Source organism: Lagopus leucura, unplaced genomic scaffold, assembly GCF_019238085.1.
Source record: "Lagopus leucura isolate 7727_CA_CO unplaced genomic scaffold, USGS_WTPT01 Super-Scaffold_100022, whole genome shotgun sequence".
Lineage (NCBI taxonomy): Eukaryota > Metazoa > Chordata > Aves > Galliformes > Phasianidae > Lagopus > Lagopus leucura.
This window is the reverse complement of record NW_024962275.1, coordinates 5484360-5500043: the sequence shown is the minus strand read 5'-3', so window position 1 is coordinate 5500043 and position 15684 is coordinate 5484360. Positions and strand designations below refer to the sequence as shown.

General features: G+C 57.4%; 4 protein-coding genes across 9 annotated transcripts in view; all 4 read left to right on the top strand.

Moving 5' to 3' along the window:
• Positions 1-5330, top strand: part of FAM102A (family with sequence similarity 102 member A) — a 35597-nt gene extending 30267 nt beyond the window's left edge. For all 3 annotated transcript variants that reach the window (XM_042879013.1, XM_042879015.1, XM_042879014.1), the window contains exon 12: positions 222-5330. In XM_042879013.1, coding sequence (XP_042734947.1) covers positions 222-267 — 46 coding nt within the window. In that variant the 3' untranslated portion in view covers positions 268-5330. The remainder of the gene's footprint in view (positions 1-221) is intronic.
• Positions 5331-5588: 258 nt separating this feature from the next.
• DPM2 (dolichyl-phosphate mannosyltransferase subunit 2, regulatory) lies at positions 5589-8014 on the top strand. Its single transcript, XM_042879351.1, has 4 exons — positions 5589-5625; positions 5740-5829; positions 6844-6946; positions 7214-8014. Exons 1-4 carry the CDS (start codon positions 5623-5625, stop codon positions 7270-7272), a joined length of 255 nt encoding a protein of 84 aa, XP_042735285.1. The 5' UTR covers positions 5589-5622; the 3' UTR covers positions 7273-8014.
• Positions 8015-9608: 1594 nt separating this feature from the next.
• Positions 9609-11496, top strand: ST6GALNAC4 (ST6 N-acetylgalactosaminide alpha-2,6-sialyltransferase 4). The gene is made up of 5 exons (XM_042879350.1): positions 9609-9757; positions 10045-10197; positions 10275-10687; positions 10768-10875; positions 10945-11496. Exons 1-5 carry the CDS (start codon positions 9641-9643, stop codon positions 11132-11134), a joined length of 981 nt encoding a protein of 326 aa, XP_042735284.1. The 5' UTR covers positions 9609-9640; the 3' UTR covers positions 11135-11496.
• A 939-nt stretch (positions 11497-12435) lies between these two features.
• Positions 12436-15393, top strand: ST6GALNAC6 (ST6 N-acetylgalactosaminide alpha-2,6-sialyltransferase 6). Of its 4 annotated transcripts, none has more exons than XM_042878977.1 (6): positions 12436-12578; positions 13181-13245; positions 13606-13785; positions 13910-14307; positions 14399-14506; positions 14583-15393. In XM_042878977.1, exons 2-6 carry the CDS (start codon positions 13231-13233, stop codon positions 14827-14829), a joined length of 948 nt encoding a protein of 315 aa, XP_042734911.1. In that variant the 5' UTR covers positions 12436-12578; positions 13181-13230; the 3' UTR covers positions 14830-15393. The 4 variants fall into 4 exon arrangements, with proteins under 4 accessions (XP_042734911.1, XP_042734912.1, XP_042734909.1 ...); XM_042878978.1 differs by having other exon boundaries at positions 12443-12578; positions 14579-15393; XM_042878975.1 differs by lacking the exon at positions 12436-12578 and having other exon boundaries at positions 13502-13785.
• The last annotated feature ends 291 nt before the right edge of the window (positions 15394-15684 follow it).

Here is a 15684-nt window from a genome sequence, read left to right as displayed (position 1 = left end):
TTGTTTCACCCAACTCTTTCAAGCTCTAGGGTTAGTTCGCATGTCGCTGTCTGTTTTGTGTTACGTGGGTTGACCTCCCACCAGATTGACTAGTTACTGTCAGTATTTTGTGTGAGGTTAGAGGACAGTGTTCATGAGAGGAAAGCTCTGAATACAAACTTGTTTGCATTAAGTAATGGGAAAATAACTTGGCTTTCTCATCTTCTCCTCTGCGTCCTCAGGGTCTCATCCGGAGTTTACGAGCCAGTGGTGATTGAAACCCACTAAATGTGAAGAACAGGGTAGAGCTGCTGGAAACAGGCCCCCTACCCAATCCGCTGCCACATGGATGCCAACCTTTACCTCTCTTCATGCAGCATTCCAGAAGGGATTTCTCCGTGCCCCTACCCATATGTTTGCACTGCAGAACTACTCTGAGACCACTCCAGATCATGCACTTTCCCTGTGTTGGCAGAACCCTCCTTCACTTCCCAATTGTTCCAGTGCCTGCCCTCCCCGATTGCAAACAGACCCAAAGTGTCTGCTGGACTTATCCTCAGTCCTAGAGCATGTTGCTCTCCTGCATCCCTCACTACACCCATCCATTTGCAACGGGGGATTTCTCAGCTTGTCTCCCCAAAACATTGGGTTATGCCACTGTGAACTCTTCAAACCACTTGGGGGGGAACCATTCTAACCAAACCAAGAGCTGCTTGTTGATGACACGGTGAAATGGTTACTTGCAGGATGCTTTTTTCCATTGACTGCAAGGGAGCATCACCTTCCAAGGCAACAGTTTTGTTGAACAAGGTATGCAGTGGTGTACACTTCACCTTCCTACACTTAAAACCCCCCAAATTTTTTTTCTCATAGGAAGTATCTCCCGAAAGTGCATTTCAGAAAATTACCACAATCCAGATGGGAGTTGATAAATGGTTAAATGCTAGTGCTTGTTATACCACTAACTGTATTGCACCCTTCCACTGCTGGGCATGGAAGGGCAGTGTTCATCAATTAGCATTAGCAGGAGCACTTTAGAGGTTCCACATTTTACCTGGAGGAGGCTTGTCTCTGCTGTTCAAGGCAAATAATCCATGTTTGCTGGACTGATTCAGCAAATAATCACTGTTGGATCTTGGAATACAATGCCTCCTTTTTGGCTTAGGAAGGGAATTGCCCTTCTTGGACTGTGAAAAGATTCTCATTATCTGATGACCATCCCCTGGGCCGGAGCGGGATGCCGTTGTCTGTGGTGGCCTCGTTGGTTTGGTGGTTAACAATTGCCTCTCTTGGCCTGGGCCAGTAAGGTAATTGGTGCCAGTTGTCCTTTCTTGATCTGTCAGTAGGAGTCTATGCCTGAGCTGGTTCTTTCTGGGGCTGGAGAGAAGCTCTGCCTGTAGGGCAAGATAAACCCGCCACCTTCGCCTTCAAAGGTAGACGGGATATTTTCTGCTGTTCTCTCTACAGCAGCTGTTCTTACCCACTCGGTGAAGAGTCAGTTTTTCTGACAAGGTTTCAAGCTTTTCTGGTTGATCTTTCAATTGCTCTTCTTCGGGTTTTTCTGCAGTTGTTTGACTCTTCAGCTGCCTCTTCTCCTCGATGTGAGCAACAGAGACGCCAGTCCCTTTCAGCTCTCACTTATAGATTCTCCTGGCAGCTGAATTGCAGATGAGGATCTGTGCAGCCACGGGCTGTCAGCAGGCTGTGCTTTCAGCCTTTCCTGTACGGAGACTCACAGCCTGTAAGCTATTTCTGTGTAGTATCCTTTCCTCTTTTGCCAGTGTTCTGTAGCAGCACTCAGCAGCCGTGCACTTTGAGAAATGGCACAGCACGATGCTGGCATGGTCAGAACATGCCCTTCTCTGACACTCGTGTGCGTGCACGCTCTCACAGGCACACACTTGTTTCATTCAGCGAGGAAAGACTTGTAACTGATCACACTGCTGTTCAAATTCTTATCGTAAAGCCTTTTTAAAAGGACAAAAAAAAAAAAAAAAAAAGGATTAATAGTGGTCTCTGTGGCCAGAATGCATGCAGATGAGCTACTGGAAAAGGGAATTTGGCAGAATGGGAGATGAGGAATGAAAGGGCCTTGATATTTTTCGCCCTGCTAGCTAAGGATGGCTGTATGGGGAGGGTGCTAGGCTGTGAGGCAGAGCTGTACAGCTGCTTACTGTGTTTTAATAGTTTCTCTCCTTAAGTCAGGAGGCTTCTTTCTGTATTTGGAATGACCATGCATAAGATATAGGTCTTCTTCACCCCTTTCCCTTCAAAGGGAATTAAATTTGGATTACGGTTACAGGGGGTACGGAAAACACTTAGGTTTGGTTTGATGTAGGGAAGTGATATTGGATCTTTTGATTCTGCCTGAAACAAAAGCTCTTTCACACTTTCTGGTGTTTTAGCTGTGATCTCAGACTGTAGGTTTGGCACTCGCTTGCAGGCTGGTGAGCTTCCTGCTCGCTCTGGGTGAGATGTGCCCTGTTCCAGGGCTTCTGCATGTGTGCAGGAAGGGGAGAGCTGACTGCTTTTCTTCTTTCCTGGGGCTCTGCCAGAAAGCTGGGCCTCGCCTGATTCTCTGGGTCAGGTCAGTGCAAGGGCAGAAGTATACAAACAGCACTGTGTGTTCTTGCCTAGCCTGCAGGTAATGGTGGGAGCTGGCTGTCCAGCTGCTCCCAACACGGCACCTGCTGGAAGTGAGGTCTGGGGCACTGCCAGAGTTGCAACAGCAGCAACCAGAACTTGAAAAAGGCAAAAATAAGTCAGGAAAGAAGCCAAACACATCTCAGTTCTCCTGCTTTGCTTCTATTCACATGGAAAACAATGACAGTTACTGTCAGAGTAATTGGGAACCAAGTGTTTTCTTCTGGGCTTCAATTGGCAGGAGTCTGCTGCCCTGAGACACCAGCAGCTAGGCATGCTGTGAAATCCACTGTGGGACAGAGGAGGGATCTCTTTCCAGCAAAGCAAAAAGAGCTGAGCCATACAGAAAGCTTCCCAGGCTGGCAGAGTTGTAACCTGCTCCATCATGTAATTGTGGCCAACCTGGAAGCGTCTCTGGCTTCTCTTCCAGCAGCTTGGCACATCACTGCTTGCATTTTGGATAACTGTGTCTCATGGGGTATGTCTTTCTTGTTCTACATTGTTATTGACTGCACAGGTCCTGGTCTGTATGTAGCTTTTTAGCTTTCCCACCCCTCATTTTGAACAAGAAGGGCAGCCCTTGTCATTGAGCCTAATACAGCACAGATGGGGCTGGAGTGCCCAGGATGGAGCCATGCAAAGGAGGAAGGAGCAGCCTGCTTCTGTCTCCAGCCCCCACCTGAGGCTGTTGCTCTGCCCCTGGCCAGCAGCAGACACACCAGGTGCTGGTCTCTTGGGAAGCTGCATCTTGCACGCACTTTCTCCTTGTTGGCATTGCTGCCGTCTGTTCCTTGTTGGATTTTGAACATTTAAGAAGTGAATCAGTTTCCAGACCCAAACCTCTGGTTAGTTTCCTTTAGGGTTTTTTTTTTTTTTGTCTTGAAGTTCATAATTTGTTTTATAAACCCAGCAGGCTGGTATATTTTCTTTTCTTTTCTTTTTTTTTCTGATTGCATTGTTGTTTCATTGATATTTTATTCCTGGGGGGCCAAGAGAGGACTTTCTTCACCACATTGTTTTCCATCTCAGGGGATTCAGAGGTGACTTAGACAAATAAAAGGGCCTTATTGGCAACAAACACCCTGCGTCCCTGGCCCTGGTGAGCAGAGCTGGCTCTGTGCTCCAGGCTGAGGGCCAGGCAGGACGTGTGGGCTCTGCTCTTGGCTCCTGGACCTCTGATGGAAGCCTCATGCAAAGGCTTGGAAAATTCAGAGTCGTGATTTTTGTGTTTTTTTTTTTACTAACTTTTAAAAACCGGTTTGAACTGAGTACATGTCCAAAGGGATAGGCTTGGTTGTGAATTGGAGAAGGAAATGAGGATCATTTGGAAATGGTGGTGGGAAAAAAAAAAAGGGGGGGGGGCGAAGGATGTTGCTCCTCTGATTTTTGGGGTTTCTTTTGTTTGTTTGGGGAATGGTTGGCACTTTAAATGGGGGGAGGGGGAGGATTCGTGCTGTCTGTGAAGTGATGGGCAGCAAGTTTGTGATCTGTTTCCCCCCCACCCCCCTTATTGCCACATCTCTTTGCCCCCTGCAGAAAGTTAAAGTCCTTTTTTAATGTTTGCTTCCGTTTTTAGAGGGTTCTGAACTGGGCTGAGACCCGCAGAAATGTCTTTCATTTGAATCTTGATAGGAGGGGTTGACTTTTTTTTTTTTTTTAATTTATTTTGTTGTTGCTATTTTCTTTTTAAAACTGGTGGCTGTGCAGCTGGACTCTGCACACGCCGTTGTGAACCTCTGGGAAAACCTCACTCCAGGTACGCTAAAGCACCTCGGTGAAAGAAACCCCTCCTGGAGAGGGGCCGTCCTGCCCTCCCCTCGCTCTCCTGCTCGCTGCCTTACCCGGGGGCTGCAAATTCCCCCCAGCCCTGCCTGCACCCCTCCTGGGCTTTGGCTGACTAAATGCCCTGGTGACTTAGCCCTGTGGACAAGGCTGGTCCCCAGAGGCAGGTTACAGCAAACACTGCCTGGTCGCAAGTGTTTGTACTGAAAAACCAATTCCTGGCTGTCGGGGGGGTGCATGCAGATCCCCCCCTTTCCCTCCCAATCGTTGCATCATCCGTCAGCCCACCGCAGCACCGCGCTGAAAACCTGGGCGATGAATGAGGGTGGGTGAAGCCTTGAGCTCGAGGTGTGGCTGAGCCTTTTCACTTGCCTCAACCGTAAGGATTAATGGTAGAGCCCGTATTTTTGTGGGGGGAGGGGGGGAAGGGGAGATCCTGTTTTATTTTCATGAGAGTCAGTTGAGCTTGGCGATGTTCGGATGAGCCACTTGATTTATATCAGATTCTATAGAGAGATGGCTGATATTTTTGGAAAGGGAACGGCTCTATGCAAACTTCCAAAATTTCTTGAAGAGATAGTTTAACATTTTTTTACTTTGAAATCTAAAGATAAATCTCTAACTTTTTTCTTAAAGCAGAAGTGCGTTTAGAAAGAGAAGCTACTTCCACTGCTCTATTTTGATGATGATTCTTGGGAAGTTGGGGCTGGGAAGGACTATTTTTCACCATTTCTATCTCGCTCCTCTAGTTTTTTTGTTTCATTTTCTAACGGAATGCTGTGCCGTCTTTGATTCAACAGATCGTGTTTGTATTTTCTGTATCTGGTTCCTAACGTAGAGAAATAACAAATATATGAGGAAATCAATATAATGTCAAATGTTGTTATGGTTTGGGGGAAAATAAAGTTTGTTTTTTTGGTACTTCACACTGAGCCTTCTGGTTTTGCTGCGGTCTTTTTGTTGTTCTGAATGTATTTGTTGTTGGCTAAGAGCTGCAGGGCTCCCAGAGTTTGGCCATTTTCTCTACGCTGGAGCACTGCAGTTCCCATCATGCTCTGGGCGAGCTGTGCTTCCCACAATGCTTCGCGCTCCTCAGCCCGCCCCTTCTGATGAGCGCTCTTCCGGTCCCGGATATCACGTGGGCGTAGCTCTGCTCTCTGATTGGTCATCCGACCCCGGAAGAACAGGGCGGGCGGAAGGGCTGCGGTGGCCGTCGCCATGGTGAGTGGGGCCGAGGCCTGGACTCCGCTCCCTTCCTTTCTCCTGTCCCGGGGCAGGACAGCCGGCGCCGCTCCCGCTGCTCCCACAGAGCCCTGAATCTCTCTCCTTTTGCAGGCCACGGCGACGGACCGAGCGGTGGGGTTCGGCCTGGTAGCCTTCAGCCTCATTCTCTTCGTGTACTACACGCTGTGGATCATCGTGCTGGTACGGCGCTGCGGGGCTCGCGCTGGTTCTTAGGGCCTGGTAACGTCTAGCCTCCAGATCTTGTTGAGGTGCTGAAGGAGCGCGCTGTGCTGGCGTCCTGCTGGGAAGTGCTGGGGCACAGCCTCCTGGCATTGGTGGCACAGCGCTCAACCTCCAGCTGCGCTGGCCCGACCCGGGCTCAGTGAGCTTGGCTTCACTCCCAGTGCTCCTGAACTGCCTGGGAATGGTGGGGGCTGTCAGGGCGAGCCAAATCTGGCCCCTGTGTGCTCGTAGGGCCTTGTGCACACCTTCAGAGTTATGGTGCTGGTGGAGGTGACAGATGGAGTCATAGACAGAAATGCTTCTCAGTTAGACTGGAGCCCAGCAGGGAGGAGAAGGGCTCAGTAACACCGAGCTCTGGAGAAGTGTGAGTCTGGCAGTGTGACTGCTCCTCAGGATGCGGCAGCTGGGGTCATTAGTGGTGTTCTTTATAGAAATGGCTCCTCGTCAGTTTTCCATGCACCAGCTCAGCCTTGGACTCGCAACTGAACTTCTGGCAGTTTCCTTTCTGAGGATCTTGGGTTCCCCTCCTAGATGTGCTCACAGCTGTGGGATAGGTGTTCACACAGTGCAGGAATCATTGCAGTGCACTTTAGCATCCAAAGTTTTCTGCTGTTCTCAGCAAAGGAGCCATGACAAGATCAATATGAGACAGAAGGCAGCATCAACCTTTCCCTTGAAGAAGGCAGAAGGTTGGGGGTTGGTGTGCCCAGCACCACACAGCCAAGCCCACCATGGCTGAACTCCTGCTCTCTCCTCACCACCCATCTGAGCACTGGAGTCCACTTTCTGGCCATTCTCTGCAGCTGCGGTGCTGCTGTGAGGCTTCACCACGTGCAGGTTCAGATACTCTTTTATTAGCAATCCCCTCGAGCCCCATGTTTCCAATCTGCTTTTGAAACCCCAGGGCCACACGTGTTGGTGACTTGCTCTCATGTTGTGGCCACCTGCTGATGCCCCACTCTGTTTCTGCAGCCCTTCATTGGCAGTGACCACAGCATCCACCAGTACTTCTTGCCCAGGGAGTATGCAGTTATCATCCCCGTGGTGGCTGGGCTGCTGCTGCTGCTATTTATAGGTGAGTGTTATTTTGGTTGCTCTAATTAGAGGGTTCTAAATTAGGAAGAGAGAAGAGACACTTGTGATGTGCTGCTTGTGGTTCCTGCAGTGGCTTAATTTGGCTCAGGCATCTGTGTGCACACACATGTAACTTCAGCTGTTTGTTCCTCTGGACATGAAAATTGTTTCTTGTGCTCTGCTGAGGTTCCATTATTCACTGTGTGTTTTAAAGTTGCTTTTCATTTGATATGTTTTGATTGAGTCTGTTCTCTCTCTCTCGTCGTAGGTGTTTTTATAATGGTTGTGATGTGGAAGAGCAGAAAACCTGCCAGGAAATCTGACTGAAGGCCCAGCTGAGAGATGGAGACAAGGCCCCCACCCTGCAGCACCCAGGCTTGGAGGAGCCAGCCTGCAGCACCAAGCAGCCCCCTCCTCCAGAGCGCTCTCAAAGCAGCAGCAGCACCAAGCTGGCTGCTCTGTCTCCCACATTCCTTCCTCCAAAGATGCAGACTTGCATAGTTTACAACTTACTGACTAAAGGGAAGCAAAACTGACTTACAGGACTTACCAGGAGAGGGACCAGAGCTCCAGCTAGGACAAATCTGCACCCTGGCTGAGGCTACGTGCAGCAGCTCTGCTGGCTGGAATCTGTCAGGGTCTAGCAGCTGTAATTGCAGAGTATGAGTTTGGTTCTGGCCCCCATCAGGTGCTCGGTCTCTGGGTAATCTTTCCCCTCTGCTCTTGCTGCATACAGTAGTTTATTCCTTCTGGGATTTCTTTTTTTTTTAACTGGAAGAGCTGATGATGGTGCTGTGAGCTCTCGTATTGCTGAAGAGGGCCCTGTGAGCTGTGCTTGTAGAGCACATGCTGCACCCACATCCCCTCCTACAGTCACCCAACTGAGCACACAGCACGCCCTGCGTGGCAGAGGAAGCATTTGGCTCTACTGCCACTGACTGCAGCTCTCACCACAGCTGCCAGCTGCAGCCTGGGCTCCTGCCTGCACTGCCTGCACTGACCTGGGCTGCCAGCAGTTCCCAGTGGCTGTAGTGAGCTAGACTTATCCTCAATAAAGGTCTGTAAGGTCTTTGTTCTCCCGCATCAAGTGCAGAGGTGCTGCTCCAGCCCTCTCCCCTGCTGTGCTGCTTGCACTCACAGTGACTGCAGAAGGCACCAGGCCCAGGGGCTGCTGAGGCGGGGACAAACCAAGCCTGCAGGGACCTGGGGTCAGTGCACTCTTGCTGCCCATTTCTCCAGTCCCCATTGATCTCAATTTCTAGGACCAGTCCATCACCCTGGCCCAATTCCTGGAGCTGTGCAGAGCTTTATTGCAGGGGAAGGGCAGGAGGCAGTGCACACTGCTGGCACTGGGCCCTGCCTGCATATCTGGCTCCTGGTGTGGGACAAGCAGGAGCTGCGTTGCTGCAAAGGGCAGCGTCCCTAAAAATATCCCTGTTGGTGTGATGGGAGGTGGCTGTGCTCCAGCTGAAGGTCGTGGCACTGCGTGTCCCTGCACAGGCTCTGTGCCTCTGTTCCTTCTCATCACCTCTCAGCAGGCAGGGTTGAGTCCCCAGCCCAGGCACGTGCTGGGGTGCGGCCATGGAAAGCAGCCTCGTGTGTGGCTCCCTGCATCCTGCTTGCTGTGCTGCTGTCACTGCCTCTTCCATCGCTGCCAAATCTCTTTGGGAGTAGGAACCAGTCTCAAGTTTGTTTTTCTTATTTCCTTGTTGCTGGCTGGGGAAAACCCCAGGGGCACCTCAAGGGAGTGGGAGGGGGGTAGCACTGTGTGACGTGTCCTGCAGCTTGTCTGTAGCTGACGTAAGGCCATCGGGCAGCACCGCAGGTCAGGAGGCCCCAATCCTGGTCCCAAAACGATCCCTGGGCTTTCAACAGTGCACTGAGCTCAGCAACACCCGCGTCGGTGGGGCATGGAGGTGAGGTCGGGATGTGGAGCTGGATCTGGGGGATCCCAGGGCAGGGGGGAGGCGCAGTGCGAAGAGAGAGCGGGAGAGAAGTGGGGGCAATGGGCTCTAGTGTGGGAGATGGGGTCGCTATTGGGTCTGTCGGTACGGGGACGCACAGAGCAGGTGCTGGGTGCGTGCGGGATTCACAGGGTGGGCTGGAGCCGGGTGTGTCCGCCCCAGGAAGCACGGCACGGGTGTTCGGGCGGAGGTAACCGGGGCACAGGGCAGTGCTGGGCTTGGTACTGCGATGGGAGTTGAGATCAGTGCCGGGCTGTCGGTACCGGGAAGCGCGGCTCGGGGCGGTGGGCGCACGGGCTCCGCAGCGCCGTGCCGGTGCCGCTCTCGGGGCGCTGCGCGGGGCGGTCCCGGCAGCGCAGCTCGGCTCCGCCCCCCCCGGCGCGGTTCTTCCAGCGGAGCGCAGCGCGGTGCCCCCGGCGCGGCCCAGCCGCGATGCGGGACCCGACGGCGGCCCTGGGGGCCGGGCAGCGGTACCTGCACCGCAGCTCCCGCGGGGGCTCCCGGCGTCGTGAGTGGGGCCGGGAGGGGCGGGGTCCCGGCGCCGAGCACGGGATTGGGGGCGGGACGGGGACGGGAACCGGGCGTGGGGGAGACCTGAACGCGGGCATGGAGGGGATCCGGGACGTGGGAGGGTTGGGTCTGGAGCGTGGGAGGATCCAGGGGGACACTGAGCATAGGGTGCGCATCCTGCGTGTGGGAGGGGGGCTTTGGGTACCGGGGGGTCCCCAGCCATGATGGCCTCGATCCTCCCCCCGCTGATCCCGCTCTGTGTGCAGGGTGCACGCCCCAAGCCTCCCTGTGACCCCAGTTCCCCACGGCCGCCCCAGCCCCGAGGGATAAAGATGCTGGTGAGTACCGCGGGGATGGATGGGATGAGCCTGCAGCGCTGCGGGGCTGCGCAGCCGGATACCTGCGGTGCGGCGGCTCCGGGTGGGCACCCCTTGATCCCCGCTGCGGGGACAGTGGAACCCGAGGGGTCGCTGCCGCACGCGTGGGCTCCGGCCGCGTGCAGGAAGTGAGTCACGGCAGCCCGGTGCTCCCTCCTCGCAGAGCTCTGCTGCCGGGCTGCGCTGCCTCCAGCATCCAACGTGGGCACGCGGCCGAGCCCGGCGCAACCCCGGTTCTCCGCTTCCAGGTCCGCGTCTTCTTCGTCCTGGTGTGCGCGGCCGCGCTCTCCGTGTTCTACGTGCTGCTGTGCCGTGAGGCCGTGGGGCAGAGGGGCGGCTCCGCGTACACCGCGCCCGCAGCGCTCAGCTTGCAGGGCTACAGCCGCGTCCCCGACGGCAAGGTCGGTCCGTGGGGCGGCCTCGTCCCCCGCGCCTCGTTTTTCCCCATCCTCGGTGCTGACGGTGCGTATCCCCGCAGCCGCTGCGCAGAGCTCCGTGCCGCCGCTGCGCCGTCGTCTCCAGCTCGGGGCAGATGCTGGGATCGCACCTGGGCCGGGCGATCGACGGGCAGGAGTGCGTGCTGCGCATGAATCACGCCCCCACCGCCGGCTTCGAGGAGGACGTGGGCACGCGGAGCACCGTCCGCGTCGTGTCGCACACCAGCGTCCCACTGCTGCTCAGGAACCAGCCCTACTTCTTCCAGCAGTCCCGAGACACCATCTACGTCATTTGGGGTCCCAGCAGGAAAATGAGCCGCGAGAAGGGCGGCCCGACGTACCGAGTGCTGCTGAAGGTGCTGGAGATTTACCCCTACCTGCAGCTCTACACGCTGACTGAGGAGAAGATGGAGTATTGCGACGACGTCTTCCAGAACGAGACAGGGAAGAACAGGTACCGTGGCCCCGCTGGGTGCCCCCGCCGTGTTGCTTCCGTCCGTCTGCGTGTCCCCATCCCACCGCTGTGCCCCACAGGGTGAAATCCGGCTCCTTCCTGAGCACGGGGTGGTTCACCATGATCCTGGCCATGGAACTGTGCGAGCACATCTGCGTCTTCGGCATGGTCAGCGACAGCTACTGCAGGTGCGGGGCTGGGGGTGGCAGTGGGGGCTGCGGGGGATGCACCGTGCTCAGCCCCCACGGTGCCGACAGGGAGAAGAACCACTCGAGTGTGCCTTACCACTACTTTGAGAAGGGGCGGCTGGACGAGTGCAGGATGTACCTGGTGCACGAGAAGGCCCCCCGCGCCGGGCACCGCTTCATCACCGAAAAAGCTATCTTCTCCCGCTGGGCCAAGAGGAAGGACATCATCTTCACCCACCCGTCGTGGGCAGGGGGGTAGGAACAGCAGCAGTGCAGTTGGAAGCCCCTCAGCATGCCTGGGATTAGGGGTCTGCAGCTGCTGGGGGGGCACCGGTGGGAACCCTGTTGCGTTGGAGCGCATGGGATGGGGCTGCATCCACTGAGAACCCCCAGCTGCAGGCCCTGAGCTGGTTTGGACCCATGCAGGATGGATGTTTAACGTGGGATGGACCCTGATGCTCTGGCACCTGGTGCCACATATGGGGCACGTGGAGTGGGGCCGGGACATCCTGTCCCACAGCCCCTGCACGTCCCCTGCCTGCAGCCCTGAGCTGCCTTGCCACAAGTGCCCTTGGATTCAGACCAAAGCCGACTTGCCCATTAAAAGCATTTTTAAGTCCACGCTGAGCTCGCGGCGGTGCTGGGACACGGAGGTGCGTGGTGTCGGGGCGGCAGCTGGGTTCGTCCATCCGTAAATAAGGTGGGGATCCGATGGGCGGGGTCAGAGCACGGAGCGGGCGCTGAGATCCGGCGGATGGGGTTTTGCGGGGAGCTGCGGGAGCTGCGCCGAGGGATGGGAGCAGCGAGGCTGTGGGGCAGCAAATCTACGGGGCGGAGGGAGACTCGTGTCGGTTTCCACGGTCGAGAGCCCCCTGGCCCCCCCCCGTGCCTCTCAGCGCCGCGAGATGAGCTCAGCCCACGGCGCCGCGCCGTATCCCGGCAGTGTCACGCGCGCACGCACCCACGCGCCCCGCGCAGCCCAATCCGGGGCCGTCCCGTCGGGGCGGGCGGCGTTAGGACCCTCGCGCAACCCCCGCCCCCAGCACAGCGCGGCCCCGCGGGCCTCGGGAGCGCGCGGCGGCGGCGGCGGCGCAGTGCGGAGCGGAGCGGAGCGGGGCTCGGGCCGAAGGTGCGGGTGGGGATGCGCGGCGGCGGCGGGGGCGGCACTCACTGTGCGGGGAACGAGCCGGCACCGCCCCGCCGGGATGCGGCTGCGCCCGGCCTGGCACGGCCGTACAGAGCGGGGGGGGTCCGTGGGGGGCTGCGTGCTGGGTACGGGGGGTGGTATCTCTGGGGACGGAGGGGCTGCATCCCGGGTACCGGGGGCTGCGTCCCGAGGAGCGGTGGGTTTCAATCGCGAGTGCCGGGGGTTGCGTCCCCGGTTGCACGGCAGATGCGTTCCAGGGCTGGGGGAGGATCTGCGCTGTGGGGGCACGGGGGGGCGTGCGTGCTCGGCAAGGGTAGATCGGCACGTGGGGGCCGTACCGCGGAGCCGCAGCCGGGTTTGTCGTGCCGGGGGTGCAGACAGCGCTCGGCGCTTCCCCAGCAGAGCGCGATGTGACCCCGGGGGACCGCCATGGCCCTGCTGCCAGCCGGAGGGGCCCGGCAGCACCGCACAGCCCGGGGGGAGCGCGGCGAGGAGGAGGCGGAGGAGACCCCCCGGCAGCGCTCAGCACTCGCTGCAGATGAGTGCCCCCACCCAGGTAAGGGACCTGCACCGCAGGAGCGGGGTGACCAGCGGGGGTCCCGGAGCTGCCACCTCCTCCCCTTTCACCCCGTGTCCCTGCTGCACGCTTCTCCTGTCCCCTCAGCCCCGTGCAGGGACGGAGCTCCCAGTGCTGTTCCCTCTCTCCTGGGACTCCGGGCACCAAAAATCCCGGCCGTGCCCCAGGCACGCTGGCTCCTTCCCAGCCCCAAAGCCTTTCGGGGCCCCCTGGAGGGTTATGTGCCGGCTGCTGTGTAATTTTCCATCTTGCCTCCTCCCAAGACAATCAAATTTCATTTTGTTTTTAATTTCTGATTGGTACGACTATGACCCAGTAGGAGTGGCAATGACTCACTGAGAAGGACTTAAAATGTTCGTGGAGGTGGGGAGAAGTGAGAATAAAGAGTCCTCTCACTGGGCAAGTAACCATGGGAGCACCCCAAACACCCCAGGGCCAGTTTAATAGGATTGAGCTGGGAGATCCCAATCTCCTTAGGGTGCTGGAATCAGCCCAGGGCTAAACCCAGTGTGGGGATCGGCGCATGGTGCGGTTTTGGGGACGGGATCCCACTGCTTTTGGGGTAACTGCGTGCCTTGCAGGTGCTCGCAGGACGTCGGCAGTCACTCGGCACTGAGGGCAGCACGGAGACATGAGCGGCAGCACGGTGAGTGGGACCTGAGTCCCCTCAAAGCCATTCGGGAGGGCCGAGCTGGGGGCAGCCATGCCATGATCCTCTGGCAGCAGCTCAGAGGAGCACTCACGCAGTAAAGCATTTTCCTCCTCCTCCCTCCTTAAAGCCCTACGGCCATGCAAGCAGTGCTGCTACTGGGAGAGCTGGAACTGTGTGTGGCTGGGCGGGAAAGGACAGGAATATCCCCATCTCCATCCCCATTCCCATCCCCTCCCCATCCCTATCCCAGCTCCCTGTGACCAGCAAGGGGAAATGGAGTTGGGCCGGATCATCCCTGTGATTTCTATCCCCATCCCTTTGGGGAGGAGCCCTGATGCTGTCCCCCACCTGCAGAGCCAGCGCGCCGCCGTCTTCGTGCTTCTCTTCGCCCTGCTCATGCTGCTGATCATCTACAGCTCCAGCAGTGGGACCGAGGTGTTCCCCTACAGTGCGCTGCGGGGCAGAGCCCGGCGGCCCCCCAACCTGCGGCACTGGGGGGTGAGCAGCGGGTATCTGCCCGTGTCTGGGAACAAGGTGGGCACAGGACGTGGCTGTGGAGATGGGATGTCCCCGTGGGTGGGACACCGAAAGCCCCTTGGTTTGGGGTCCCTGTGTTTTGGGTTTCCTTGGTTTGGACTCATTGTGTCCATCGCCTCAGAGCCTGACTGCCCACTGCCACCAATGCGCCATCGTCACCAGCTCCAGCCACCTCCTGGGCACCCACCTGGGCACCGAGATTGACCAAACCGAGTGCACCATCCGCATGAACGATGCTCCCACCACCGGCTATGAGGCCGATGTGGGCAACAAGACCACCTTCCGTGTGGTGGCCCACTCCAGCGTCTACCGCGTCCTCAGGCGGCCCCAAGAGTTCGTCAATAAAACCCCGGAGACCATCCTCATCTTCTGGGGGCCGCCGGCCAAGATGCAGAAGGGGCTGTTGAAGATCATCCAACGCGTCGGCGCATCCTTCCCCAACATGACAGCCTACATCGTCTCCCCGCACCGCATGAAGCAGTTCGACGAGCTCTTTCGGGGGGAGACGGGGAAGGACAGGTACTGGGAGCTCCTCCTCCCCTCCTTGTGGTCTGTGGGTCCCCACTGGTGGGTTGAGCACCATGAGGGTCACCCCATCGCTGTGCCCTAGAGAGAAGTCGCGCTCGTGGTTGAGCACGGGTTGGTTCACCATGGGGATTGCGGTGGAGCTGTGCGACACCGTCCACGTCTACGGCATGGTGCCCCCCAACTACTGCAGGTAAGGGCCTCCCCATCCCCAAATCCCAACCGCAGGGCACAGCACGGGGCTCAGCCCATGGTCTGCCTGTAGTCAGCATCCGCAGCCCCGCCGCATGGCCTACCACTACTACGAGCCCAAGGGCCCCGACGAGTGCACGACGTACATCCACAACGAGCGCAGCCGCCGCGGCAATCACCACCGCTTCATCACCGAGAAGCGCGTCTTTGCCAGCTGGGCCGCCCCCTACAACATCACCTTCTCTCACCCCACCTGGCCTTAGGGCAGCTGCACTGAGCGGGGAGCCCTGGGGATGGGGTCCCTTCGATTCGGGGTCCTTTTGATTCAGGGTCAGCTTGGGACGGGATCTCCTTGGCTTGGGGTCCCATTGGGATGAGGTCCCATTGGTTTGGGGTCCCATTGGGATGGGGTCTCCTGGGGGTAGGATCTCTGTGGGATGAAGTCCCCTTGGCTTGGAGTCCCCTTAGTTTTCAGTTCAGGGATTCCTTGGCTTGGGGTCTTCCGTGCAATGGTCCAGTCCCCTTGGTTTGGGATCCCTTTGCTTCAAAGTCCCCTTGGTTTGGGGTCCAGGCTGCACCGTGCACCGCAGGGCTGATACAGCCATCAGGGCCACATGCAACCACTGTGCCCATGGCGTCTGCACAGCCGTGATATCATGGGTTTTGGGGTGTCCTGCGGGACATGGGAACTCTGCATGGTCCCAGCTCAGAACCTCCCAGGCTGCATTGCAGCCCATCACCCTGAGAGCACACAGGGGTGCAGGGGTGCATGGTCCCCTTTGGCTGGCATGGGGGTCACATTGCTTTTGGGGCAAAATTCCAGCCCCCCACCCCCCACTTTCCCTCAGCACAAATCCTAACAGTGTCACCATCCCCAGAACAGAGACCTCAGGAGCCACCCCAGTGAGGACCAAGGGGCTGACACTGCCAACGTGGTGCCGGGGAGGGGGAGGTGGGGAGGGGGAGCCAATACCACACAGCACTGCCGGAACCTTTTGTAACCTGGCCGTGGGATTTGGGGGACTTTTTTTCCCTCCTGGTCCCGGTGTTTGGATTTCCACCGTGGAGCCACGCGATGCTCGTCACTCATCAGCCCCTCACAAACTATTCAGAAGCGTTTGGACGCTGAGCCCCGGCGGGGTGGCAGCCCCGTGCCTCAGTTTCCCCCTTGGCCGAGGC

Excerpts from the sequence above, each read along its gene's own strand:
- DPM2 (XM_042879351.1), top strand. Across the intron at positions 5,830-6,843 it reads CGCTGTGGATCATCGTGCTG|CCCTTCATTGGCAGTGACCA; the intron begins GTACGGCGCTGC and ends CTGTTTCTGCAG. Across the intron at positions 6,947-7,213 it reads GCTGCTGCTGCTATTTATAG|GTGTTTTTATAATGGTTGTG; the intron begins GTGAGTGTTATT and ends CTCTCGTCGTAG.
- ST6GALNAC4 (XM_042879350.1), top strand. The coding sequence starts at position 9,641 with ATGATGGCCTCGATCCTCCCCCCGCTGATCCCGCTCTGTGTGCAGGGT. Across the intron at positions 10,688-10,767 it reads AACGAGACAGGGAAGAACAG|GGTGAAATCCGGCTCCTTCC; the intron begins GTACCGTGGCCC and ends TGTGCCCCACAG. Across the intron at positions 10,876-10,944 it reads GTCAGCGACAGCTACTGCAG|GGAGAAGAACCACTCGAGTG; the intron begins GTGCGGGGCTGG and ends CGGTGCCGACAG.
- ST6GALNAC6 (XM_042878975.1), top strand. The coding sequence starts at position 13,525 with ATGGAGTTGGGCCGGATCATCCCTGTGATTTCTATCCCCATCCCTTTG. Across the intron at positions 13,786-13,909 it reads TGCCCGTGTCTGGGAACAAG|AGCCTGACTGCCCACTGCCA; the intron begins GTGGGCACAGGA and ends CCATCGCCTCAG. Across the intron at positions 14,308-14,398 it reads GGGGAGACGGGGAAGGACAG|AGAGAAGTCGCGCTCGTGGT; the intron begins GTACTGGGAGCT and ends GCTGTGCCCTAG.